This window comes from Doryrhamphus excisus, chromosome 11 (genome assembly GCF_030265055.1).
Source record: "Doryrhamphus excisus isolate RoL2022-K1 chromosome 11, RoL_Dexc_1.0, whole genome shotgun sequence".
In the NCBI taxonomy this organism is placed as follows: domain Eukaryota; kingdom Metazoa; phylum Chordata; class Actinopteri; order Syngnathiformes; family Syngnathidae; genus Doryrhamphus; species Doryrhamphus excisus.
Genome location: NC_080476.1, coordinates 152,500 through 176,390, shown reverse-complemented (window position 1 = coordinate 176,390; position 23,891 = coordinate 152,500). Strand labels below are relative to the sequence as shown.

Sequence of the window (23,891 nt, the reverse complement as noted above, 5' to 3'; positions counted from 1 at the left end):
TAAACAAACCCACATATTTGACTAGATTATAGAAAACAAACCTGTCCATCTTACAATGTCAGGGAACATGGCAGATACACGGCAAATAAGTCGACCATCAAAACCTCTAGAAAGAGAAGAAAGATATTTATTTCTAAGAAATGTACAGTATAGAAAATACTCCAGTCCATTTCCCAAACAATCTATGTCAGTCAAGAACAAAAACATACATGTAACCACACACACACACACACACACACACACACACACACACACACACACACACTCAGCAACATGGAAGAAAAAGACAGCTCATTTATATTAAAACAAGTCCAAAAGATGTACAAAAATCCTTAAGAGCAAATAAATAGAATTCACATCTAAATGGTTTTCACTAGTGCATCGCAAAGTACTTTGCACACAGTTGGCAGCGTCCGGTGCCAATTCCACACCCAACACACACACAGGTACACACACACACACACACACACATACACACAGGTACACTGTACCTTTTTGTCACTCAGGCAAACACACAACAACTTTATACAGATTAGATGGTACAAGTGTCCACACGTCCAGAGTAGACCCGTTGGAGCATTGAGACTACATTGAGACAATTCACAATTAGAAAATAACATCCTGGTGATAATTCTCCAGTGAGACGTTCACTGACAATGCCTGATGATGGTAAAACTTAGAATTCTCCAGTGAGACGTTCACTGACAATGCCTGATGATGGCAAAACTTAGGTGATAATTCTCCAGTGAGACGTTCACTGACAATGCCTGATGATGGTAAAACCTAGGTGATAATTCTCCAGTGAGACGTTCACTGACAATGCCTGATGATGGTAAAACTTAACAGAATTCACACGGACATTAAAATGTCTTTTTGACATATGGTGCGTTCACGGATGCCCAAACAAAGTGCAAAATCTCAATGTTTGTCAGTACAGCATAAAGGCATGGACATGAAAGATGTGGTATGCTGTACATTTTACCTGTATTTTTATATATATACATATATTACTACAGACATACAGCGGCTAAGATGTGTTTTTGGAGAGTAAAAAGACTTTCCAGGGCTGTGAATGTGTATTCCTGTCAAACTACAGTACTAGAGTACAGTACTACATCCTGCACCTCCACAGGCAAGCATAGACACCGCCATATTGACATACATACATCTGGGATGAAGTCCCCACATTGGCTGAAAGAGGTAGATGGATTTGGTGCCAAACGTGGTTTAGACGGCGGGTGGAAAACAAGTCGATGAGATGATGGCAGCTGCCCTGACAAAGGAAGTGTTGAAAAAAAGCCAGTGACGTAAAACAGAGGAATAGAGAAGCATCAGTTTCACTTGCAGTCAAGCTATAAAAAGTTCCTCCAGTTTCGACCTCAGATGGAGTCCAATGGGTCCCTGGTTGCACCTGCCTCCAAGCAGAGGAGAAAAATACCCGTATAAAAGTGTCATCCCTGAGAAGAGGAAGCCAACCACAGAAGCCAGCAAGCTGGTTGTCCATGAAGGCGGAATGCCTGACGTCACGCTGGACATCAGTGGAGTTTTGGAGCAGGATGCGACATTCCTGTACTTGGGAGGTTTGGGATTATGGACACATAAAGGAACTACAAATGGAAGTCCAGGCAAGGCCGCTCATTGAGGATGCCATGGTGCATATAGGAGGCGGCTACGATCAGATACAAGCGGTGTCATCTGAGCCGGACCTCACAGGCTTGGACATGAAGGCAGTTCTACGGACTACTGTAGTGGGCTTACTCCTGGAAGTTTATCCGTTCATACTCTTCACTCTCTCACTTGCAGCCTCAATGTGACGCATCTAAACATTCACTCATACATTCAGGAAGCCGACCAGGCCACCCGGACCCGTGAGTCCACTTGGCCAGTGTACCATCCTCATCCTCATATACCTGAGATTAACAAGACGGTTGGAATTGAACATCTTGGAACGCAGTGCAACAAACAGTCCCTTTCCCTTCTGGCTGGCGGCCAGCCAATCCATCCATCCATGCCCTTGATTGTTCACAGTGGGAGGGGCCTCCAGTGTTTTCCCAACGATTGTGGCCCAATAGTAAAGAGTCCTTGCGTCGTACTGAATTTGGATGATCCAAGTCCATGAGGGGACGAGAAGACTGTAGACGTACCAGGAGCTCTACCAGACCTAAAGCTTCCTGAAGACTGTAGACGTATCAGGAGCTCTACCAGACCTAAAGCTTCCTGAAGACTGTAGATGTACCAGGAGCTCTACCAGACCTAAAGCTTCCTGAAGACTGTAGATGTACCAGGAGCTCTACCAGACCTAAAGCGTCCTGAAGACTGTAGACGTACCAGGAGCTCTACCAGACCTAAAGCGTCCTGTTGGCCGTGTGTGTGTTGGTGTGTAGTATGACCGAAGTAGAAGCCAGTGAAAGTATATTGTACAAGTTGGAAGGAGGTGCTATTAATACCCTAAAACCGCCTCCGTCGGCATTCCCAAATCCCTCCTTTGGATCAGGGAGGCAAGCCTGCAGAGCAGAAAGAGAAAGGACGGGAAAGGTTCGGTTGGCTGTGTAGTTGCATCGTAGTCTTGGGATTACCAGGTACAGGTGGTCCTCGGTTTACCAGCGAGTTGCGGTCCTGGACTGTGTTGCAAGTTTTAGTTTTTTAACGTTTTTTCTAGTGAATGGCAAAAAGGTAGAAACAAAGTTTCCTCCTGAAACGTCTTGGGTCCGTACCACGTCTACCAAGCCCAAGCGTGCCTTGAAAAATCAGTCAAGTCATCAAAAATGTCGGACTAAGACGGGCGGCTTTTGGAAAATGTCTGGGATGGAATGAGGTCAGGAGGTTGCGACTATGGAGAGGCCAATACTGGTGGGCACGCCTCCTTCTTTTTGTGACGCTCATTTCTCCTTCCTCGGTGGCGGCTTTCCTTTTCTTTGGTGCCGTATGCGGTGCTGGTATTCTTCCTAGTCTGGCGGACCAGGCATAACCCGTGTTCTCGTTGTCCAGAGAGTTTGCATACAGAGGACCCGTTGGTCCCGTTTGTGGACCAAAATGACCCGAGGACCACCTGTACGTGAACTCTTATTCTTACTGCTGATAAACAATCCAATTGAAGATAAGAGATGTTTGCAGTGTCACGTGACCAATAACTGACCGTGATAATGCTACGCATTTCCCACTCCTTGTTTGCTGCTTGAGGCGCCGGGTGCAGCCATCATGTGTTGCCTGTGGGACACCAGGAAGCAAACATGACAGGTTACATCATCATGGACGCCTAAATCAGATGTTGACCTTCACACAGAAATACACAAGAACCTCCAAAACATAGCAACCCTATAGCCAGACATTGCTTTCATTCAGCTCTTGTACTGAGCAGCCACAGCTTTTCCTCGGTGTATTTCCCACAAATAAAGTTGTGTGACTTTGTACGTTTGGGACGCTACATTTGGGAGGTTCCAACGTACTTGAGGAGCAGATGCATGCGAGGGCGAGCGTGTGTCTTACCCCGGGTGCTGCAGGCGTTCCGACGGCGAGCCTCTCTGCGGAATCAGCATTCCTTGGAAGTGGCCGCCAGGGCGAGGGTACATGGACAAGCGCATCTGGCCGGGGGAGAAGGGCAGCTGCTGGGGCCGCTGGAGGGCCTCCATGAGGTGTGGGTGAGGTCCCTGTGCAGCGTAACGTCCCGGATCCGGGTACGGGGGCCTCGTGTATAGGGATCGGTTCCCGACGGCGCCGCCTGGAGGCACCAAGTGGGATAGAGGTGCGTGCATGGAGCGAGGGTCGTACAGGAAGCCATGCGGCGCGTGCGGCTGCGTGCTGCGATGGTGGGCGACAGCGTTGTGGCTATCAAGGTCCAGGATTTCTTTTGGACTTTCGGGTCGTTCCAAGCTCCCCCGAGAACGACTGGACTTTCCCGGGCTCTCGCTACAACCGCTTCTGCTTTCCTGCTTCCTGTCCTCCAGGCCTCCCGGGAGGGACCCGGCTTCAGACACGGGCCCGGGAGACACCAAACTCACCCCAGCTGAGCCCTCAGAGCCCGTGGGGGACACTCGACTCTCATTGGCCAGACCGTTGCCTTTGGCGCTGCACACGGGAAGGTAGGCCATCGGTGGCATGGGCTGCTGGGGCTGCTGGGGCTGCTGGGGCTGCTGGGGCTGCTGGGGCTGATAATGAGAGCGCTGCCAGTGGTCTGGAGGATAAGTCCCTCGGCTGGGGGCCAGGTTATGGGCCTGTGGGCGGGGGTAATAGTGTTCTTGTTGGAAGGGAGGGGCCGGGTACATGTTGGCGTGATGGCCGGGCACGTGATAGGAAAAGGCATTTCTTTGATGCGGCTGATAGCTGGGGTGGTCTTGGGAAGCGTGGGGGGGGTTGAGGGTCCGGTTGTGGTATGGATGGTGAGAATGAGAGACGGGCCCCGTCACGCTGGTCTGGCTGTACTGTAGATGTGGAGGATTCTTGATGCTGTACGGACCCACGGCTCCGGTGACCTGGCCTTGGGGGGGGGGCGTCATGACTGCATTGTGAGCGGGGGCCGCACCCCTACCTGTTTGGTTACTACTCATCTGGGGTTCACCCTGGTTGGGACTAAAGACGCCACTTGAAGGCCCACATTTGATGACATGTGGACCTTCTGGGTCTGGTCTACTCGTAGGCTCACATGGTCTTTGATCGCCATGCTCTGCTGGGCTGGGCTGGGCTGGGAGGTGGAGGGTGGGGTGGCTGGGGGGAAGAGAGGTGAGAGGGGCTGGTCGAGGGTGTCCAGCCTGGGCTCCCTGAGAGGCACCATGGGGCATCAAGCTGTTCGGCGGGGGGCATTGTGGGGAGTCGTTCTGGGCGACAAGATGAGGAGCCTGTAGTAGTGTTGTGTTCTGGTTCAGGTTCTGGATCTTGGACGGAGAGTCCTGATGGTGGTCTCTAGATGCCCCATTTAGAGTTTCTGGGGTTGAATTTTGCTGATTGTATGGTGGCTTGCTTTGGGAAGGGGCGTGCAAGGATGGTGATATCCTCTGGGGAAGTGTGGGGCTCTTGGTCACTGGTGGGGGGCTACTCTGGGCTGCTTTAGGCCTGGTGGCATCTGTGGAACGGTTATTACCTGCGGTGAAGTGCAAGGGCGCGGGGGCGGAACCATTATTTTGCGTCTGGCTGTCTACTTTCTGCTTGTGGCGCTCTGCTCGACCCAGTTCATCCGTTGGCACAACATCCTGAGGACTTCTGAAGTCAGGGCCACGGGGGCTGTGGGATCCCTGTGCTGGTCCACTGTGGGCTTCTGTGGGTTTGGGAATGGACGGGTGATCTTGGTTAGATGAAACTGGGTTGTTTGGCCAAGATACACTTGAAAGGGGTTGAACGGACACTTTGGTTTCTGATGTGCCTGTTCAAAAACAGGAGGGGGAAAAGGACGTTAGTCTGATGTGCCTGTTCAAAAACAGGAGGGGGAAAAGGACGTTAGTCTGATGTGCCTGTTCAAAAAGGACGTTAGTCTACCACCACAGAATAGAATGCTAGACCTCTAATGTCTCCACCAAATTCGGTGATGTTCTGTGAACCTGGTTTCATGGACTATGTTTATTAATTTTTGATTCAAAAAGGGGGATACTGAGAGTGTTTTGGTTGTTCATGTTCGAGAACCAAGAAATGTAACATTTTTCCCTGACCTGGCACACTTGCAAATATTTTCATAAATGTTAGCACCCTCAAAAAATTTGAGGTTTGAAGTTTGACAGCTTGACACAGGCTACTTCAATCCGTGGGTTTGATCTTTCCCCGATGGAACCTATCGCCGTCTGGCTTGTCTTGAGTCTTTGTTTGCACGCTTTGCTTAGCAGTGGCTGGCGGCAGCTAGCTACAGTCGTGCAGCTAGCTACAGTCGTGCAGCTAGCTTCTCATCTTCCAAGTCCTCATGTAACTTTTTGCAACAGTACCATTTAGTTTTGAAAATGAACAAATACTGCTATTAGTTCCGAGCTCAAAGAATATTTGCTTCATCTCCAATAGTTCTCTAATGTAACGCAAGTAAACAAGTTTATGTAGAGGTATAGAGACAGAGCTAGAGACAGATAATGATGGAGATAAGATGGAGATCAGATCTACCTTTTGGCCGCATGTGGTCTGCCTGTGGGGAAGCCTGGCCGTCTGGCCCATTGTCTGTGGTGGAACACAGCAGCTGAACCTCGTGGGCAGGGGGAGGCGGCTGAGAGGGGTGAGTTGGGAGGCTGCCAAATCCTGACGGGGGCCTGGGCCGCTGAAAGTGGCCCATGTGCTGATGGGGGGAGCCAGCAGGGGGTCCAGAGGAGGCCGACAGCTGCTGCAGAGCCAGCATCTCTGGACTTTCCAGCATGGAAGTCAGCCGTGTCTTGCCAGAGGAGTCCGAGTGGCTTAAGGGGGGGCGTTGTGGCATGGGCCCCGGGGAACTAACTACTGAAGACATTTGGCATTGGGCACTGGGAGGGGGATGGGGATATCCGGCCTCCGGCCACGGTTTGTGTCCCAGTGGAGGTGGGATGCCACCATAGCTTAAATTGTGCTGGTTGACCCCGTTGGGGTCATGCACGTGCATTCCATTGGGTCTCTCTGGATGCTGGTGATTCATACTAGTCCACATGTTAGACAACCCCATACTTGGAGGCCTCAGTCCAGGGTAGTTGGGCTGCTGATGTCCTTCAGGTCCTGATGGTCTGTTTCCCATTGGGTGCATTGTGTGGCCCTCCGGGCGGTGGTGGGCTGGGTATATGCTGGCTTCAGGAGGAGGTCTCAGTTGAAGGGCCATAGGACGGGGGCCCAGAGATGGGCCATGGGTTGGACCCATGTAAGGGTGCTGCTGCTGGGGAGGCCGGGTAGCGTCAGGGCCCATCGGATATGGGTGGTTCACGTGGGGCCCTTCGACCACGCCATGCTAAGAGAAAACCAAAATTACAATGCTATATCTTGATAGATAGACAAAAATATTTAAAATGTAAATATTCAATATGTCAATATTTTTAAATTGAGTCTGCTTTCTTGCTGTAAAATACTTTCCCTTGACATAGCGTGTGCATGTATTTGGGCTTCATACCTGCATGTTAAAGCTGTGTGGCAAGCGGTTGAAGTTGGGGTCCCCGGGCCTGGGAATGTGACCTGGGTAGGCAAAGCGAGGATCCATGCCCATTCTGTGAGCATACATGTGCGGACCATGAGGACCAGGAAGACGATGTAACTGGTCGGATAAAAAGGAATTAAAAATTGCAGTTTTCAATGAAGTCAAAATAAATATATAAATATATATATAAAAAAAACACATACGTGTTGGTAAATCCCCCCGCTGTGTCCCTTGTGATGGCGTTGCTGGCTCATGGGCAGGCTGTAGGGTTGGGGGGCGTGGTTTCCCCAGTGTGGCGGCGGATGTTGCCGTACCAACGTGCTAGCCTGGTCCTCTGACGGCGTTTTGCTTTTGGCTTCCAGGGCACTTCGTTTACGCTGGACGTCCTCGGCGGCCTTGATCAAACTTTCCGGCCCCAAATGTTTACTGCTACGGTTGCGCTTTTTCTCTTTGCGCTCCTTGTCTTCTCTGCTGATGTGGAATTCCTCATCAGTGTCGCCGTCCTCCGACGGCAAGTGTTTTAACAGGGCCCGGTTAAAACAGCGCTCCAGGGACTCTGCCATCACAGTGTACTCTGGGGACAGGCACACATCGTCATCAGCTTGGATGGTTCACAACATTTATGACAGAACCACACCTTGCCCCCCCCCCCACATCCATTCCAATAATAACCAACAACACGCACACCAGACATTGCTCTCAGGGTCAGAGGGCACATGCTCCTTCTACCCTGGTCCTCCACCCTGGTCCCCCGTCACGACCCTCCTCCCCCGTCCCCAGGGAAAGTATTCCGTTGAATAGATGTCTCTAGACAGGGGGTTTAGGGACTGGAATGTTTCTCTGGCACTGCAGGGCTCGGATCCTCCTGAGCAGCGCTCAATCACTCCTCATTAATCACTGTCAAGTCAGCCCAACATTCAGCTTGTCCCTCTTTTCTTTGGCTCAGCCACGCCCACCCTCCCGCTCGCACCTTCCATTCTGTCACATACGGCTACTACACTGATTTGGGCTGCGTTTGGACTGGGACTGCTGGTGTGGGCTGCCGGTGTGGACTGCCGGTGTGGGCTGCCGGTGTGGGCTGCCGGTGTGGGCTGCCGGTGTGGACTGCCGGTGTGGGCGTGTGAAGAAAGGCTTCCACTTACCGCTGTCTTCTCCGTTGTACTCGATGCAGTTTTCAAACATGAGCTTCACGTCAGAAATAAACTCCTCCTTGGAAACATACTCTCCATCGTTGAATTTCCTCTCAATGGTAGAGAGGTCCATGGGAGTCTGAGGAGAATGGGGGGTGGGGGGGGGGGGGTGTTTAGAACTCTAGCCCATTCAAACATGGGCTCGGAGCTTCCGTCTGTACCTGGATGATGTCATGGTAATTGGGGGCGTAGGAGTCATCCACGGGTTCTAAGAAAGGCCAGGCATCTTTATGAGCTTTCAGGGCCTCCAGCACTAGGAATGGAGATGAGATCAGGTCAGATAGGACTACCAGCATTCACCAAGACTGACATGAGGCAATTCACAAGACGTATACCTTTGTATAAACCCGTGTAGTCATCTTCCATCTCGTAGCTGAAATAAAAGTAAAAGACATTCCAATTATTCGTGGGACGCAGAGCAAAGCAGAGCAAACGCCTTCACGGGTTTTCAAGAGCCTCCTACAATTCTTTGGTCCTCCGTGTTCTCAGGACCGGTGAAGAAGGCTCCAGATTGAGAAGCTCTGGCGGAAGGTCTTTTCCCTGAGACAGCAGCCAGGCCTTTTCCTCTCGCATTTTCCGCCTTTTTGCCCGCTCTTAAAAGAAACATCACAGATGCAAATGGACTCTGGTCAGGGTGGATGTTTGTGGACGCTTCATAAGAAAAGGATTAAAACTGTTCAAATCCTGTACTTGGGGTGGGTTTCATTTTGGCCTTCATCCAATGAATGAATGAATATTGGGCCACATGGAACATCTGGGACGGACACGGGCGTTTGTTGCTGTGGTGGCGTCCCCAAACGCCAGATTGGCCAAAGTGCGTATGCCAGCCAGTGAACGGTTATTATGTGGACGGCCGTTTTGTGGACGGAGCAAGTCTTGGTGTTTAGGTTTGGCATTGCACATGCTCCACATTGCAGCTACCAGGCGAGGCAGGTCAACCAGGATTATGTCATTCCAGGAAGCAGGGGCTGACTTTCCATGAGACCAGGAACAATTTAGCATTCTGAGGCTCAGCTGATGAAAAGAGCGTGCGAGTGTGCGTATGCATCGCTGTTTCTTTTTTATATCTTAACATGAAAAGGCTGCCGAGCCCCCTGCCGTGCGGATTAAAGATGGTGGAGGGAGGAGCCACGTTTGCTGTTCATCTATAATACATTCATGAAGCTGCTCGACTGAAGCACAATCAGCGTTTGATTAACCCTTGACAGATGACACCAGAGGGAGGGGGCGAGAGGTGACCACGGAGTTAGTACGCAAGCGAGTAAAGGATGCCCTGGATGGACATGTTGGAAGAACGTACCAATACGAGGCTGATGAAAGAGCGTGAAATTACTGCTCTAAATTCTCAAGATATCATTTGAAATCTTTCGACAGGATCCATCGTCGTGTTAGCTTGGCGCCGGAGACTTAGGTTGCCAAGGTCCATCTTACCCTCTACGGCTTTGATCTTCTCCATCTTCTCTCGCTGTCTTTCTTGCTGCTGGAGCCTTTCCTCCTCTCGCCGCTGCTCGGCCAGCAGGACCTGCCTGTCCAGCTCTTCATCTTTCCTCTTCTCCAACTCCACGTTGGCCTTCACATGACCCTGAAGACAAAAGAGTCACATCAAACATGTGGCAGCAGGAAACATAATTGTATCCTGAAAAAGTAGGTTCCTGATCAATAAAGTGTCAAGGCGGTTGGTTCCAAGTGGAGCTTCAAAATGCAGAATAGCAGTGAGACAGATTTTGAATACGCATCTTTTAAAAGCCAGTCATGACCACACAGATGAGGGCCTTCAGTGATGAGAGATGTCCCTGCAACATCTCCACAGAACCAGCTGCCGTTTGACACCCCTGCGCAACCTGAAGCTCCATTGTTCCATTTTTATCTCACTCTTTTTCCACTTGAAGCTCTACTTAGAAGCACCTAAGATGCAACAGTGCAATATGTACATTTTGGCCACTTTTCCCCAACTGGCCTTCACATTTTGATCAGGAGTGTACATGGACTTCCTGTCCACACAACTGCACACGTACCTCCTCCGCCTGGTCCAAGTGTTTTTCAGAGTATCGTTCTGATGTACGGAACGGGGCTGGATCTTCTAGCTTCTGTTTCTGCTCACGCTCCTGAAACATCAGGTCAAAGTTCAATGATTGCACTTCAGCAACATCGATCGATCGTGCTGTGTTCTTCCATCATGTATCATCAACTGGTATGAGGAACTGATATGATCAACACACAACTGATTAAGTCTTCAAGATGGACAAGCAGCCAGCCCCAGCCCCCCCCCACACACACACACTAACTGTGAAGAAGAGGTCACTGGCTCGGCCGCCCCTCCCCCAGGTTCCCCTTCCCTCCTCTGCTGCCAACATTCCCTCACATCTCCCTGGGGGTGACAGCCAAGCTTCACCAGTCAAAAAGTCAAAGCCTGTGTTTCCCAGACGAGGAGGAGGCGGAGTTAAACCACCACACATCATGTCATGCCGTGTCACTTTTAGACAGACGATGTGATGTCTCCTGCTTTGCCATCGGATTTAAGGACATCTACCAAGAATAGGTGATCCAATTTCCCTTGGACTGCATTCAATCATCTTTCTAAATAAAATTGAGCCTTCTGAACAGGAAGAGCCAGCCAGACGACTTTCTATTCATTTTGCCATCTTCTAAACTTTCTCTGGTGCAATACCTGAGCACTCCTCATTAATTATACTAATGAATGCTGCATTTTTCCCCTTGTGACACCAGTCAACATGAATGACACGGTCAGTGATTCAGATATAGCACACAGTAACTAAGGAAAGCATCTCCTAGCCAGTCCCTTGAAAGTCTCATATCCAGCTGCCCTCTGCAGCGCATGTCAAATTTCATCAGGGAAGTAGGATGGACCTGTCAAGTCACGGGCCACAGTCCAGATTGTGCTTTCTCATTTATAGCCTTTCTATCGTGCGCACTGTGCAGGTACAGGACGTAAAAAAGGAAGACGTGCAAAAATCCAAGCAGTTGTTCCCTGAACTCGTCTACGGTGCACTCCACGCTGCTGCCGCCTTGGTGACTTCACCGGTATGTTCCAGGCCAAAGTCAGCACAACATGGCAGTCTTTCAAGAGGCTTTTATCCTGCCTCAAGGTGAGCTCTCGCCTGCCGTCTCTGCCCAGGGAACGACTGGTGACAGCCGCTTGAGACACATGGGGCGACAGGTTGGAGGGGCTTTCGAGGAGCGACAGACTGTTTTTGACATGTCTGCAAGTACCTTTCCTTAATCATTCATATGGATTTTGTGCATGTCAAACATTTTTTGGGTGTCGGCAGAGGATGGATTGGTTTGCCATTGGTTCTAATGGGAAAGATTCTTACTGGTCTCTTTGGAAGGGAATCAAAATTCAAACCATTGTATCGCTAAAACACTACCTCTTTATAAAACTACCAAGTGCTGAAAATAATGCGCGTGGTGATTCGATTGCCTGCTGCTTGAAGGAGAAATAAGATTTGAAGAATAGCATTCCCTTTGCTTTACAGCAGATCTCACAAGAACGTGTTCAACCAACATTTATCCTGATTCAGTACAACCGACTCAGAAGAATGTGTACAATTCCGACACTTTTGAGGGCAATGGGCCAAGGAGCTATTCAGCAGAATAGAACCATTTGAGAAGTTGCACAGGCAAACGCAGAGCCTTGAAGGACGGGGCAACATCCTCTTCCTCCCCCCCCCCCCCCCCCGTCGTCGGCTGAAAGTCAAGGACCTCCTTGCTTTTACCTTTTACTGTATCACACTGCCAGAGTGATTCTTTATTTCAAAGGCTGGGAGTTTCCATAGCAACCATCTGTACTAGTACTAGTTTTCCCTGGCTGGGACTGATTGCATGTACTGTATGATGTTTTAGAAGATGAAAGACTTGGAGTTTTATAGGCGCTGTAAGCCAAATTCTCTACTTTCCATCCCAAAACCTGGTCTGGCAGTGCAGGCCGGGTGAACACAAAAGTCCTGCTGTCCCAACAAACGAGACACGCCAAGACTGACTGTTGGAGTGCTGCCATGTGACATAATAGCGTGGACCCATTGGTGTCTGACCTTGTGTTCAATCATGCTGCGTATCTCAGGCAAGAAATTCTGGCTGATGACACGGTAGAGGTGGCGGTCTTGCGGAGACGCTTTATCCTTTACGCTTTCCGCCAAGCTGACCCACTCTTCCTCTGTGTCGCACACAAGGGACCAAGTGCCTCGCTTATAGCCTAGGAGACACCAAAGGGACACGGCATGAAGGGGGACCAGAGAAGCACAGCTCCAGTGCTGCCAATGGTGTTCACCTTTAGCAGGAGGGACATCATCCAGGCCATTTTCTGAATTCTCTTCACTTTCTGACTCACTGAAAGACAAGTGTGCAACCAAATGTCAATACAATTATCCCCAACATGGACTTTTTGTCATTGCATTGACTTGATGGGTCAAGGCAGCGAGTAAAAACCAAGGGTCACTCTGCCAGGGTGACAAGTCCGTCCCCCATCACACGATTCCTGCTTTCGGCAGCTACGCAAGCCGCTTCTCTCTGCAGCATCAACATGGACTCCTTCGTGTGCGACGTTCACGTGTGTGTGCATGGCGGAGTGGTGAGTGACGTTTCCTTCCAGCCACACTTAACCACAGCCACTACGTCGCCACTGCAAGCAGGTATCGTGTGATCTGGTATGGACTAGTCACCCTGGCTCAATGCTGAAGCAAATTGTCCCTATTTTTGGCCTAAATTAACTATTTAAGCCTAAAATGGCAAATTAAGCCATACATTGACTGATCCTGGTTGGGTCTGACACCAATGAAGCAACCATTAAAGAAGGTATACTATATATTCTACTTACGATGGCTCCGTTAGGAAGTTGGTTTCACATCCAGCTCCGCATCTGTGGGTCCAATTAACACAATTGTAAAAATTCATTCATCAATCCAACAATGCCATCGGTCATTCCTAGCACAGTTATGCTAAGCTGTAGTTTATTTTACTGAAGAAGGACAAGAAATCATTATTTGTATCCAAAATGTAATACTCACATGATTCTTGCCACGTACTGTAATGTCCCTGCAATATCTGCTTTGTGTAATCCTCTCTACTCATTTTACACCTCGGGAAACTCACAGCCTACCTCATCATGACTGTGCACAAACGCCTGACAAATCATTTATGCAATAGCTGACAGAGCAAGAGTTGATCACGTGTTTCCTCCGGAAGCAACATGGGCGGCGGATGTACACACCGACCACAATAACGTCTGGTACCTGGCATCCGCATCTTCCAATCTTTTCCTCTTTGGTGGTCTTCCCCTTTTCCTTTTCTCTGGTAAAGTTAGCTCAGGGCTTTCACTGTAGACAAGACGGCGTGAAGATCATCAGGCACTTGAATGACATCATCATTTCAGGTGAGTGAGGAAAGACTTTACCTGTTTTTGTCTGCTTTTCTTTTGAGTGGCTCTTCTTTGTACATACGAGTGCCGTAAAAATACCAGTAGAGGGCTCCATTCCCATCTTGCCCTAGAGGTTCTACCCTCAGGCTGTCTGCATCCAGTCCCTGATAGCAGTGAAGGGTGACATTGAGAGGAACTCACTGGGCTGACTTTGACCTCGTCCATCTTGCATAAGTGATAAGGGGCTACACTGCTGACACAGGACAGGTCACAGCCGACTCAAGGATGGGTCCGGTCCTCCACAACTGTCGGCCACATTTGAATCTGACCCATTTTAATGCCTGGTACATTTGTTTGGACAAATACAATGGTGACAAAATAGTTATCATTAAAAATAGTTTTCTTGATGACGACCATAACTCTTGTGAGCTATTTTTGTGGTCACCACTATGTTTGCCCAAACACAGGTACCTTTGGTTGTACAAGCATCAACATCAACAGGAAGCTGAAGAAACAAGGCTGGTCTTTTTCTTTTGCATAATAGTTCAACTTAAAAAAAACTTGTTTTCATCTTTCAACCTTCCACTACTAAAATTACTCTTCTTTTCTTATTACATTACAACTTTTTCTCTTAATATTTTGACTTTATTCTGGTCTAATTGCTTATTTTTTCTTTTTTTTAAGCTTCCTTGTTCAATGATATTTGTAGAACATACCACAGGCCGAGCCATAAATGGCCACAGGGCCGCAATTTGGACACCCCTGGTCTGGACCATTCATCCGTCCATTTTCTATACCGCTTATCCTATCATGCTAAGCCTATCCCAGCTGTGTAACTGAAAGTAAACTTCCAAGTATTACGATCAAAGCCGTCCTATGGATGCTAGGCGTGTCATTCCATGATGGGCTAGTCACGGATATGTACACATATCTACTGGAGGCGGCTACCTTGAGCAGGTCAAACACATCAGCAGCATCCAGACGGTAGTCGCAGAGTCTGTGCAGCAATTCAATCTGAGTGCGAGGGGGCAGATTTTCGAAAGGTTCATCCCGAAGCGGGTTGGGCTTCCCCTCTTCCAGTTCCCACCTGTAGCTGATGATGTCGTCCAGGTAGCGGCCAAAGGACTGGGGACTGCGTGTTTTGAAGAAACAATGACAGTGGGTATACTGTGTGTAATACTGAGTCTTCTGAATGCCTTATTTGTATTCGAGTTCACTTCGCTTCATTTAGGTATAAAATACGTAACATTTGCTTAAATACTTTTGGACTAACAGTTCATACGGCATAATATAGTCCAACTTTCTTTGATAAACCGTGATAAAGCTACCCTGCTAAATTCAAGCCCGACGTGGCAGGTCATACGTGTACATAGGCTTCTTTCAGCACTGAAACTCTGCGCCATCGTTACACGTAACGTTGCAAATACACTTGGTGGATGTGGGTTTGAAAACCTCTTCCACCAAGTTGGACCGGCAAATAGATACTGGTTAGGGTTTAGGCCTGGCCGATGAATCTGCACCTTTTAGTTCCAAGTCAGAAGAAGAGAACAAGGCCTTGAGGCGGGGGTGAGCATCTATGCAACGTAGAGAAAGAGGGCCAGACAAAATGGCTTATCTTGAAAGAGCAGTGTGCACTTTTCACACAGCTGTAGGCGCCCCTCCTCGCCAACCCCATCTCGCGCTTCCTTTCTGTCCCTTTTTCCTCTTCGACACCCCCCTCCCGCCTTCCCCCGCTCCGGCAGAGCGTTTAACGCGTGCAGATGAAAAGGGCAGCTCTGTGAAAGGCCAGCGGTGAGCGGCCGCCCCCAGGATGCCAGCGCCTGTCCGGTCCAATAAAGCAGGTTGTCCTACTGTTACTGGTTGCCTGGGTGGAAGAAAGCCCATCACTCTTGCCTCTCTGCCTATCAGCTCACCGGTACCACTACGCTCGGTGCCCACATCGGGTAAATGGAATCAGAAAGGGGAAACACCACGGCGGCCTTGGCCACACATCCTCACCCGTGTTAAGGGGAGAGGGAAATGTTTCCCAATTCATCTTTTAAGTTCCAGTAAGGGTACGATGAGGTGTCAGACATCGAGTCAACACAAGGAGGGTCAATCCTGACTCTGGCGAGTCTGGTGAGTCACTTCTTATGCCATGATGGCGTGGATTCATTACCATGAAAATTCTACCCTCATCCATCAAATAAACCAGTCGCCGCTGTTAACATGGTATTGCTGTGGAATGGATTGTGTTGAAAAGGGATCAATAGCTTTGCACGCCTCTGGACACGTGTAAGCATCAACTACCTGGCTTTACTACTACTTTACCTTGATATCGCAGGATGAGAGCCAACAGATAACTTCTCTAGTAACTACTAAGACTTTATTTACGCTCAACTTACGTGATGTCAGTGCGCTGGTAACATCCCTGCAGCAGACAAGCAATAAGGTCACCAAGGAAGTTCAAGTCCTGCTCTGAAAGTGCCTTCTCCAATTCCTAAAACACAGCAAAGGCATACATTAGCCATCCTCTGCTCACTTCAAAACGGGTCCAAACGTAGGATAAAAACAGGTAGAGTGCATCCCTCAATGCTCATTTTGAGCCTGCATTACTGTAACATGAATTAAAAATGTCAAGCTAAATAGGATGACTAGGTTTTGGTCAGCCATACCAGAAGGCACCATGGAGCAAGTTGAAGAGCATCTGAGCAGAGAAGTTGTCAAACGCCAACATGCCCCTGGTGTCTTGGTGGAGAACTGCACGTCTCGTGCCCCCCCAAGAGCTCCAGATGGATCAAGACGACAGTCACAGGCCAGGGTAGTGACTACGCTGAGGCATAATTGAGCCTGTAGGGCATACTCACACTAGGCCATTCATGCGGTGGTGGCAACCCCCCCTCCCTTCCCCCTCCGTTGCGTTCAATCGTACTTTTTGCGTGTACTCAGGGGTGTCCCGTGACGTCGACTGCCATCAAGATAGCGTGGTCGATCACATGTGTCACCCACGTCATGAACTGAATTCTGCAGCTGTATTATGACAGCCAGTTGACAATAAGCGCCACGACTAAGTCGCTGTGGCGCCTCCGCGGCAAAGGTTAAGTGGTACACATGGAAACTTTCATCTTTTATTCCAATTATGGATACAAATATTCAACTCTTTGATGGCTCTGCTTCATGCTCTGCACTCCACTATCCAAATGTCTGTGACTCGCTATGTTGTATGGGTACATGCATGGCATCGTACCAGGCCCACCTCTTTTCTAGCCCAAAAACTGTATTTTGTGTATATTTGGGTCAGTAATTATTAGTTTTCATTTTGTTTTGTTTTTAAGATGCCTAAAGTATTGGGTCTGGAACCATGTTTCTGGAACGATGCAGCCAACGTGCCCAGAGTTTGAGACCACCGATTTACAGGCGGTGGTTACAGTCCCAGTCTTGGCCTTCCTAGACAAATTAACCAGCGTGTTTGTTTGCAACCATTAGGCCACGGTTGCTCAAGAGTGCACCGGCATTACGATCTTCCGGCTGGAGCGATTAGAAGGGCGTGTGTGGGTGGGTCCCATTGTGTACAAGCACATTTGCACATGGTCCTCAGCACCCTTGTACTTCCTGGTTCAAAAGGACCAGAGCCATCCCATCCATCAGCAAGAAATGACAAGGGTGACATGAGGGAGGACAATATCATGACAAACAAGCCACATCTAAAGAAGAAATCATCTGCAGAGAAGGAGGAGGGCTATCATGATATGTGGCATGTTGAACAACGTCAATGAATGATCAACAGGATTTAGGAGAGTTGGGTGTCTGGGTTATCTTCAAGGCTTAGATCCATTACTACACTACTAGAGCCAAACAAAACAGGCTTTCATAGGCACAGTCGGACAAACATTGGAAGTTGTGACAAGGCTTTCGCACCAAAAGGTGTGTCGCCGCTACGGCTCTATGAGCTTGGGTGTTCGATGAGAGTCAGCCTGAAGGTATTTGCCGCTCCTTTACCCAACTCCCCTGCTGAGTCCTCCCAGCCTCCTTCATTGAGTTCAACTCCTTATTCCTCACGTCCACTCAACCTTTTCTCCACTGGTTCAGCTGTCCAGCATCTGTCTAGCATCCGTCTTCAGCACACACAGGTGTCTTAGAATAATCCACTATTCAGCATCGCTGTTCAATCGTCTGACTACCTGGGAGTAGAGGTGCTTGGTAATTATTGTTACCAATAAATTCAACAACAAAAATCCATCATTTGAAAAAAAAAAACTCTGAGGCGAGATTACTCATACTCGTGGTGTGTTTGTGTGTTCCTGGGCTAAGGTGAGCATATCAAGTGCTCCTTTTTTGTGACGTGCAGCAGCTGCCAATGGCATGTCGTAACTTCCCCACCGTCGCTGCGCTGAGACCGCTGTTGTTTACAGCAACCTTGCTAATATATATTAATATTGCTAATGAAGACATGGCATGATGGTCATGTGTCACTCAAAGACCTTTGGGTGTTTTTGCCCAATGAACAGCCAGAGCACATGCGATAGGTAGGAGCCCTTGCGTAGCCTTATCAACGGGTTTCCATGTCACGGCTGTTAAGGGCTCCGCTGGGGTTCATATCACTAATAGTTGGAATAGTGGGAAGGGATAGCAGGAGGGGGAAGGGAGGCCTAATGTGTAAAGAGTCCTCTCATGCTTTGCTTTTTCTTTCTTTCTCCCCCAACCACCACCAATTCTGTTCACACTAAGGAACCATCATGTGACAACACCTTCCACCCCCACATGCAACCACATGATAAACATGCATGGAGCCATAAAACCATAGGAAAACGTCTCACACGTCCTCCAGGATACGCCAGCCCTTGGTGAGTCTAGTTGCCGAGAGACAATATTGATCTGTCACAGCCACCTACAAGCTCCTATGTGAGCATGGACAGATCCAACGTGTTGGATTGTTGCACAGTGTTGGCTCCATTTGCTCATGAAAATTGGAATCCAAAAAATGAATAAAGTTTGTTTTTTCTATAGGGGTCCACAAGGCAATACAAGGGCTGAACATGAGCATAACAACAAAACTAGTTGTGTGTGCTAGTTGTCCAAAATAAACACACAGTTGTGTCCAGCCAGCTTTAAGACTGTGATGCTATCACAGGGGTCTCCACCAGCTAGCTTGTAAGCTAGCAGTAGCTCATCAGCTGATGTTGAGTACATTCAGCAAATAATTAGCTTCACCTATTGGTATTTTTATAGGTGTTCTATTCAAACATGACGCCTGTATTTACTGACAAATGTGCTGTGTAAATAAAGTTCAATTTCAATTGCTGACAGTCACATAAAACACTAATAGCTCACCGCTGCTTTCCTGTTGTCAAAGTTGCTTTCAAATGGAATGGGGAATGGGGGGCAATTGTCAGGACTGCAAAGGTTTGGTGTGGAACAACTTGACTTGTTGGCACAGAAGCCCGACCTGAACACAATTACACACATCAGGAGCTCCCTGCTCATTGGCCCCCTTCAACCGTGGTCTCTTCCTGTCATGCTGGGTCAGTTTGTGACTTGGCTAAACAATGGCTCAGTCGCATTCACCCAAGTGCAAAAAGTCAAAACAGCCTGCTAAAATGTGCTGTTAACTTTTTATTAGCCCTCCGCAGACATGCACACAATGGGAAAGTGTAGGCTACCATTAATTCAATCCAGAAAATCCATGTTTTCCTGATAGAAATAATTCCATTCACGTCTTCCTCTCTTATCTGTGCTTTACAACCGGCGCCCAAATACAAGGGTCGGTTGCAACGTTGAAGGGACGCTGCCCCCAGACTGGAGACAGAGAGAAGGAACCATGGGGAGCTGCAACAATGGGGCTGCCTGAGACCAACCCTAGTGTATGAGTCCCTCTACCACCCCCTCTGTAACCATCTGATACATGTACTTCTGCCCTCACTTGTCACTCACAACTGGGGGAGGGGCTGTAGTTGTAGTCTTCCATACTTCACTCAAAGAGAGTCTTTAACTCATTCACTGCCAAAGACATCGATCGACATCTTTTCAAAAAGTAACAGTGACTGCCAAAGACGGGAGCTACAGAACAAAGTCTTGTGCGCCTTGTGTTTGAATTTCGGACTTGCATGTTTCATGTATTTCTGTCCCAGCAGGGGGCAGCAGTTCTATGTTCCTCCTACCGCCAGCAACAGCTGGAATATGAAGAAGAGATAAGCTGCTGAAGTGCGTGCTGACAGAGGGGAATGGCAACGAATTTCGACAAATGTTTTATGAAAATGTAGACAACAAAAAAGCCACTGAAATAAAATACTATAGTCTCTTTTTTAATGAATAGAGAAAAGGTTTAATATAATTCAATCTTCAGTGCAATCAAGCTGCACACTTAGTAGTGGAATCCTGAAATTCTGGTATCGTAGCAGCCCTGTTTGCTACAAGCAGGGCAAACAATCGGCCTTGACATAATAAAACAAGAAAACAAAACAGACAATATGCTAACTACATAAAGGCAAAAGCGAAGACTAGTTTGCTACTTGGATTAACACAAACTTTAAGGGCATAAATGAACTAGAATCCAATAATACGAAGCGATTGGCTGCTGGATGAAAGCACCCTTGGTGACAGATATGTAGGACAATTGGGAATTCAAGTGTGCTTGTATGAAGTTGAGCCATGATAGAACACTTAAAGCTTTATTGTCCCCCACCCAGCTAATCCATTTGCCTTCCAGACAACAGAAACAAAGACCTACTCACAGGCAGCTTGCACACACTTATTTTCAACATCTAATAGGACCAAACCATACACAATTACATGGCTTCATGAAACACAGAAGCGCCGTAGAAGCAGCAGCTTCCACCCAGTCAGTGTGGAAAGCTTCCATTCTTCAGGGGGAAGGGAGAGAAAAACCCACCATCTGGGGTTTAGTCATGGTAATGCCAGGGGCTGGAGCTAAGGGATGGGGAGTGTGGTAGTGGTAAAGAAGGGGGTGGGCTTGTGGGACAAGTGATGGCAAATAGGTCGAGGTGGCGAGGCCAGCCTGCGGTTCTAGTAGTTCGCCTTTTACCCAAAGTCAACCGAGATAGCTCTAATGAAAGCGGAGTCTATTTGAGCAAACTAAAGTCGAACTTATTCATCCCACCAATCACTTAAAAAGATACTTCCATGAGAATCAAAAGCTACTTTCTATTTGCTTGGCGTTTCCTTTCTTATCTTTTCCAGCAATACCTCATGCTTTTACACACGCACCACGGGTGTAGGCGACATTGGACATAAATACCCCATCCCAACATCAACGTCCTAACCACACATTGTTTGCATAAACATTTAAAAAGGTGAACGTTTGTTCAGTCGAATGAGCGTACCTCAACCACTCACTTCTCTATGTTACGTAAACACAAACTGATTCTGACACCAGTGGCTGTGTTGTAGACCTGGCCAAGACATTGGAGGAGATGCCATCACTGGCCAGGACCAAGAGAGCTACTGGATAATATATAGGAAATGGAGCCCACAATAAAACTAATCATTGTGTTACGTTATGTCAACAATCCCAAGCGTCTGAGCATCAATTTAGCACAGAACGGAAACACTGGGTTGGAGTTACCTAATCAAATCACTACTTCCGTTCTCAAGTATTGGGCTTTGGACACCAAACATTTGGGCATTGCGAAACATCAGAGAGGACAGGCACATTGGGGGGAAGTGCTCAGTGCCAGAGTGTTGACCTCTGCTGACAAAAACATATAGGGGAGAAAAAGAGCCCAAACCGCTTGCTTGGTCCACAAGGAAGGACGCATACAATGACAATGTTGATTCTTTGTGGCCAAACCTGAACGAAATCACTCGTCAGCCCTAATCTGTCAAAACCAACGACAGACATTTCCTTCCACCAAGCCTGAATCCTCTCACTCCCGACTTTGGCTCGACTTCACCTTAGCACCCACTGATAGGATTTGCAGTCAGAGCTGAAAATGGCCAATAACCAAGAAGAAGAGAAGGGAAAGACTACTACCTTCATGTCAATGTGTGGTGTATTGTATTGTACAATACTACTGTGAGACCTATCCATTGTGGTTCACCTGACCAGCACAGCCAGGTCCAGGTACAGATAAACCAGTGTCACTTGACAGCGGCTAAACCGGCTTTACTTGTTGCTGGTATGTGCCATTAAACATAAGCGTGTATCTAACCTGGCATTTTCCTTTCATGGAAGAGCCTTAAGATTTCAATGTCCCCAAGGTCATGCAATTTGGAAAGTGCCGGAAATAAAAATATGTTAGACAAAAACAGCATAATGCATTGAGGCTTGACCTCAGTTCAGCATTAGGCGTGCGACAATACGGACAGTTCACGCTTCGCTTTGGTACCTTTCTGTTACGATACTCATTGTTTTCTACGAGCACGGAGGAAAAACCTTGCACACGTCCAGCTCACACGGGCAACACGGCCAGGAGAGGGTGTGTCCCAAGTATAGAAGTATATTGTGTACATTGGCTCCTCCGCAGCGGACGACGTTCTCATCAGCTGTACTCTGTGGTTCCCGCCAGCTCCATGGACGCATGCCGGCATAGCGTATCCGACATTGACGCGCCTGGCACCTTACATCACGTAACAGTGAAAAAGAACAGCTGCTAAATATTTTTAAAATGTGACAGCGCTTATGAGAAAAAAATGTAAATATGAGGGACATTTGTGTCACTTTAGGAGCATAGACCTGAAAAACTCACGGAAAAAAATCTGATAATTAGTCAAAGATAATTTAAGAAGAAAGTTGAAATATTTGGAAAAGAAAAAGAAAAAATAAACAGCAGCAAAAAATGGACCAATTTCCTAGAGATGTTCAAGAGTTTTTTCATCCATGTCACAAAAGCTGAGACGAAGCTTTCTCTTAAATGTGTGACATTTCCATGTGTCGTTTCCAAAATATCAAAGCGGCCCTTGCATATTCCACTTTCCGGTGCCCGGCCCATGCTACCCCCGTAGCGAGGGACATTTGAAGGCTAACTTTGTGCGCGGTCTGCTCCAACCAAACGGGACCCGGCTGGGGGCTGGGGGGGGGGAGCAAACAATGCCGGAGAAGCATCTGCGTGTGCAGCTCCCCGAAGCCAGATGGCTCACTACTGCAAGACAATAAAGTGCAACCCACGCCATGAACTTAACTTTATGTGACACAACAACACACAATAAAGCGGCAGCAACAACACAGCAGACGTTTCTACAAAGACACGCAAACGTGGTTTCCACTGTGTAACGCTAAATGTCCCAAACTAAGTGGGTTAAATGGATTAACGCTGCCCGAATAAGCAATCAAGTATGTTTTGGGAGGCAGTTCAGATTCACAACTCAATATCAAACACCACAATAAATATTTGACTGGCGCGATCTTAATCTCGACCTCGCCGGTGACATGTGTGGACTGTGAAGAAGATCGATTAACAGGTTAATCGGAAGTTTTAGCCTCGCTAATCGGTTAGCTAGCTCGCTGCCCCTGCAACGTTAACGCAAAGAAGATCAAAGAGCACATCGAAGGTGGCTAGTGGTTCCTAATGAGCCGTGGGAGAAGCACAAAGAGAAAAAGCTGACACAAACAGCACTTCATTTCCAGAGTAAAGGCTATTCGTGTTGAAACATCCAACGTATATAGTCCACTTACCTCGATTTCGAAGTCGGGAAGGTTGAACGCTGCCCTGAACAGCGAACAGAAGTGGGCTATGGCGGGGACTTCCCACCAGGACTGGACCTCTTCCACAGAAACCGTACATCCCTGGGACATTTTCGGAGTGGAGGAAGCAAGGTGACGTTTGTTTCTCACATTAGAGAGTGGTGTCGTCGTCGGCGTGTGCTGTAAAAGTTGAATGAAACACTTGTTAGAAACCCGACACAAGTTGCTGGCCTAGTTCAACTCTCGCTGCTGACATTGCGACTCAATCTGTTCCAATCAGTCCCAGCAGACGTGAACAGACGGGCGGGAACATACCATTATTCGTCAGAAAGCGGGGGAGGACGTGGAGTCGGCGCTTTCAGTTAGACGACAAATAAGCACATTTTTGCCCGATTCTTTAAATATGACAATAAAATGACATTATACAGTCAAGCTTCATTCAATCTAGGCGATTTAATGCACACATTCCTAACTGCTGCTTAATTGTATAAATGTGATTACCCATTTGTTTGATAGTACCGTCTCCGTTTAAAGGGAATCTTTTGAATGACCAAATAACAAATGAAAGAACAAATAACGATTTAGATAATGATTTGTCAAGTAAAACAGGTCAATAAACGATTCTTTATTCAACCGTTGTCAATTTCTTAC

At 48.0% G+C, this 23,891-nt stretch overlaps 1 protein-coding gene across 2 annotated transcripts; it reads right to left on the bottom strand.

The window, feature by feature from the left end:
* Positions 1-107: 107 nt before the first annotated feature.
* Positions 108-23,511, bottom strand: LOC131138000 (chromatin remodeling regulator CECR2). Of its 2 annotated transcripts, XM_058086527.1 has the most exons (20): positions 23,232-23,511; positions 16,006-16,100; positions 14,570-14,753; positions 13,658-13,785; positions 13,497-13,580; positions 13,082-13,123; positions 12,536-12,594; positions 12,300-12,460; positions 10,263-10,352; positions 9,679-9,829; positions 8,711-8,840; positions 8,583-8,620; positions 8,409-8,500; positions 8,200-8,326; positions 7,261-7,631; positions 7,034-7,174; positions 6,073-6,874; positions 3,487-5,353; positions 3,137-3,207; positions 108-2,504 (listed from the first exon to the last, which is right to left on the bottom strand). In XM_058086527.1, exons 1-19 carry the CDS (start codon positions 23,349-23,351, stop codon positions 3,147-3,149), a joined length of 4,743 nt encoding a protein of 1,580 aa, XP_057942510.1. In that variant the 5' UTR covers positions 23,352-23,511; the 3' UTR covers positions 108-2,504; positions 3,137-3,146. The 2 variants fall into 2 exon arrangements, with proteins under 2 accessions (XP_057942510.1, XP_057942509.1); XM_058086526.1 differs by having other exon boundaries at positions 108-3,207; positions 23,232-23,420.
* Positions 23,512-23,891: the final 380 nt, after the last annotated feature.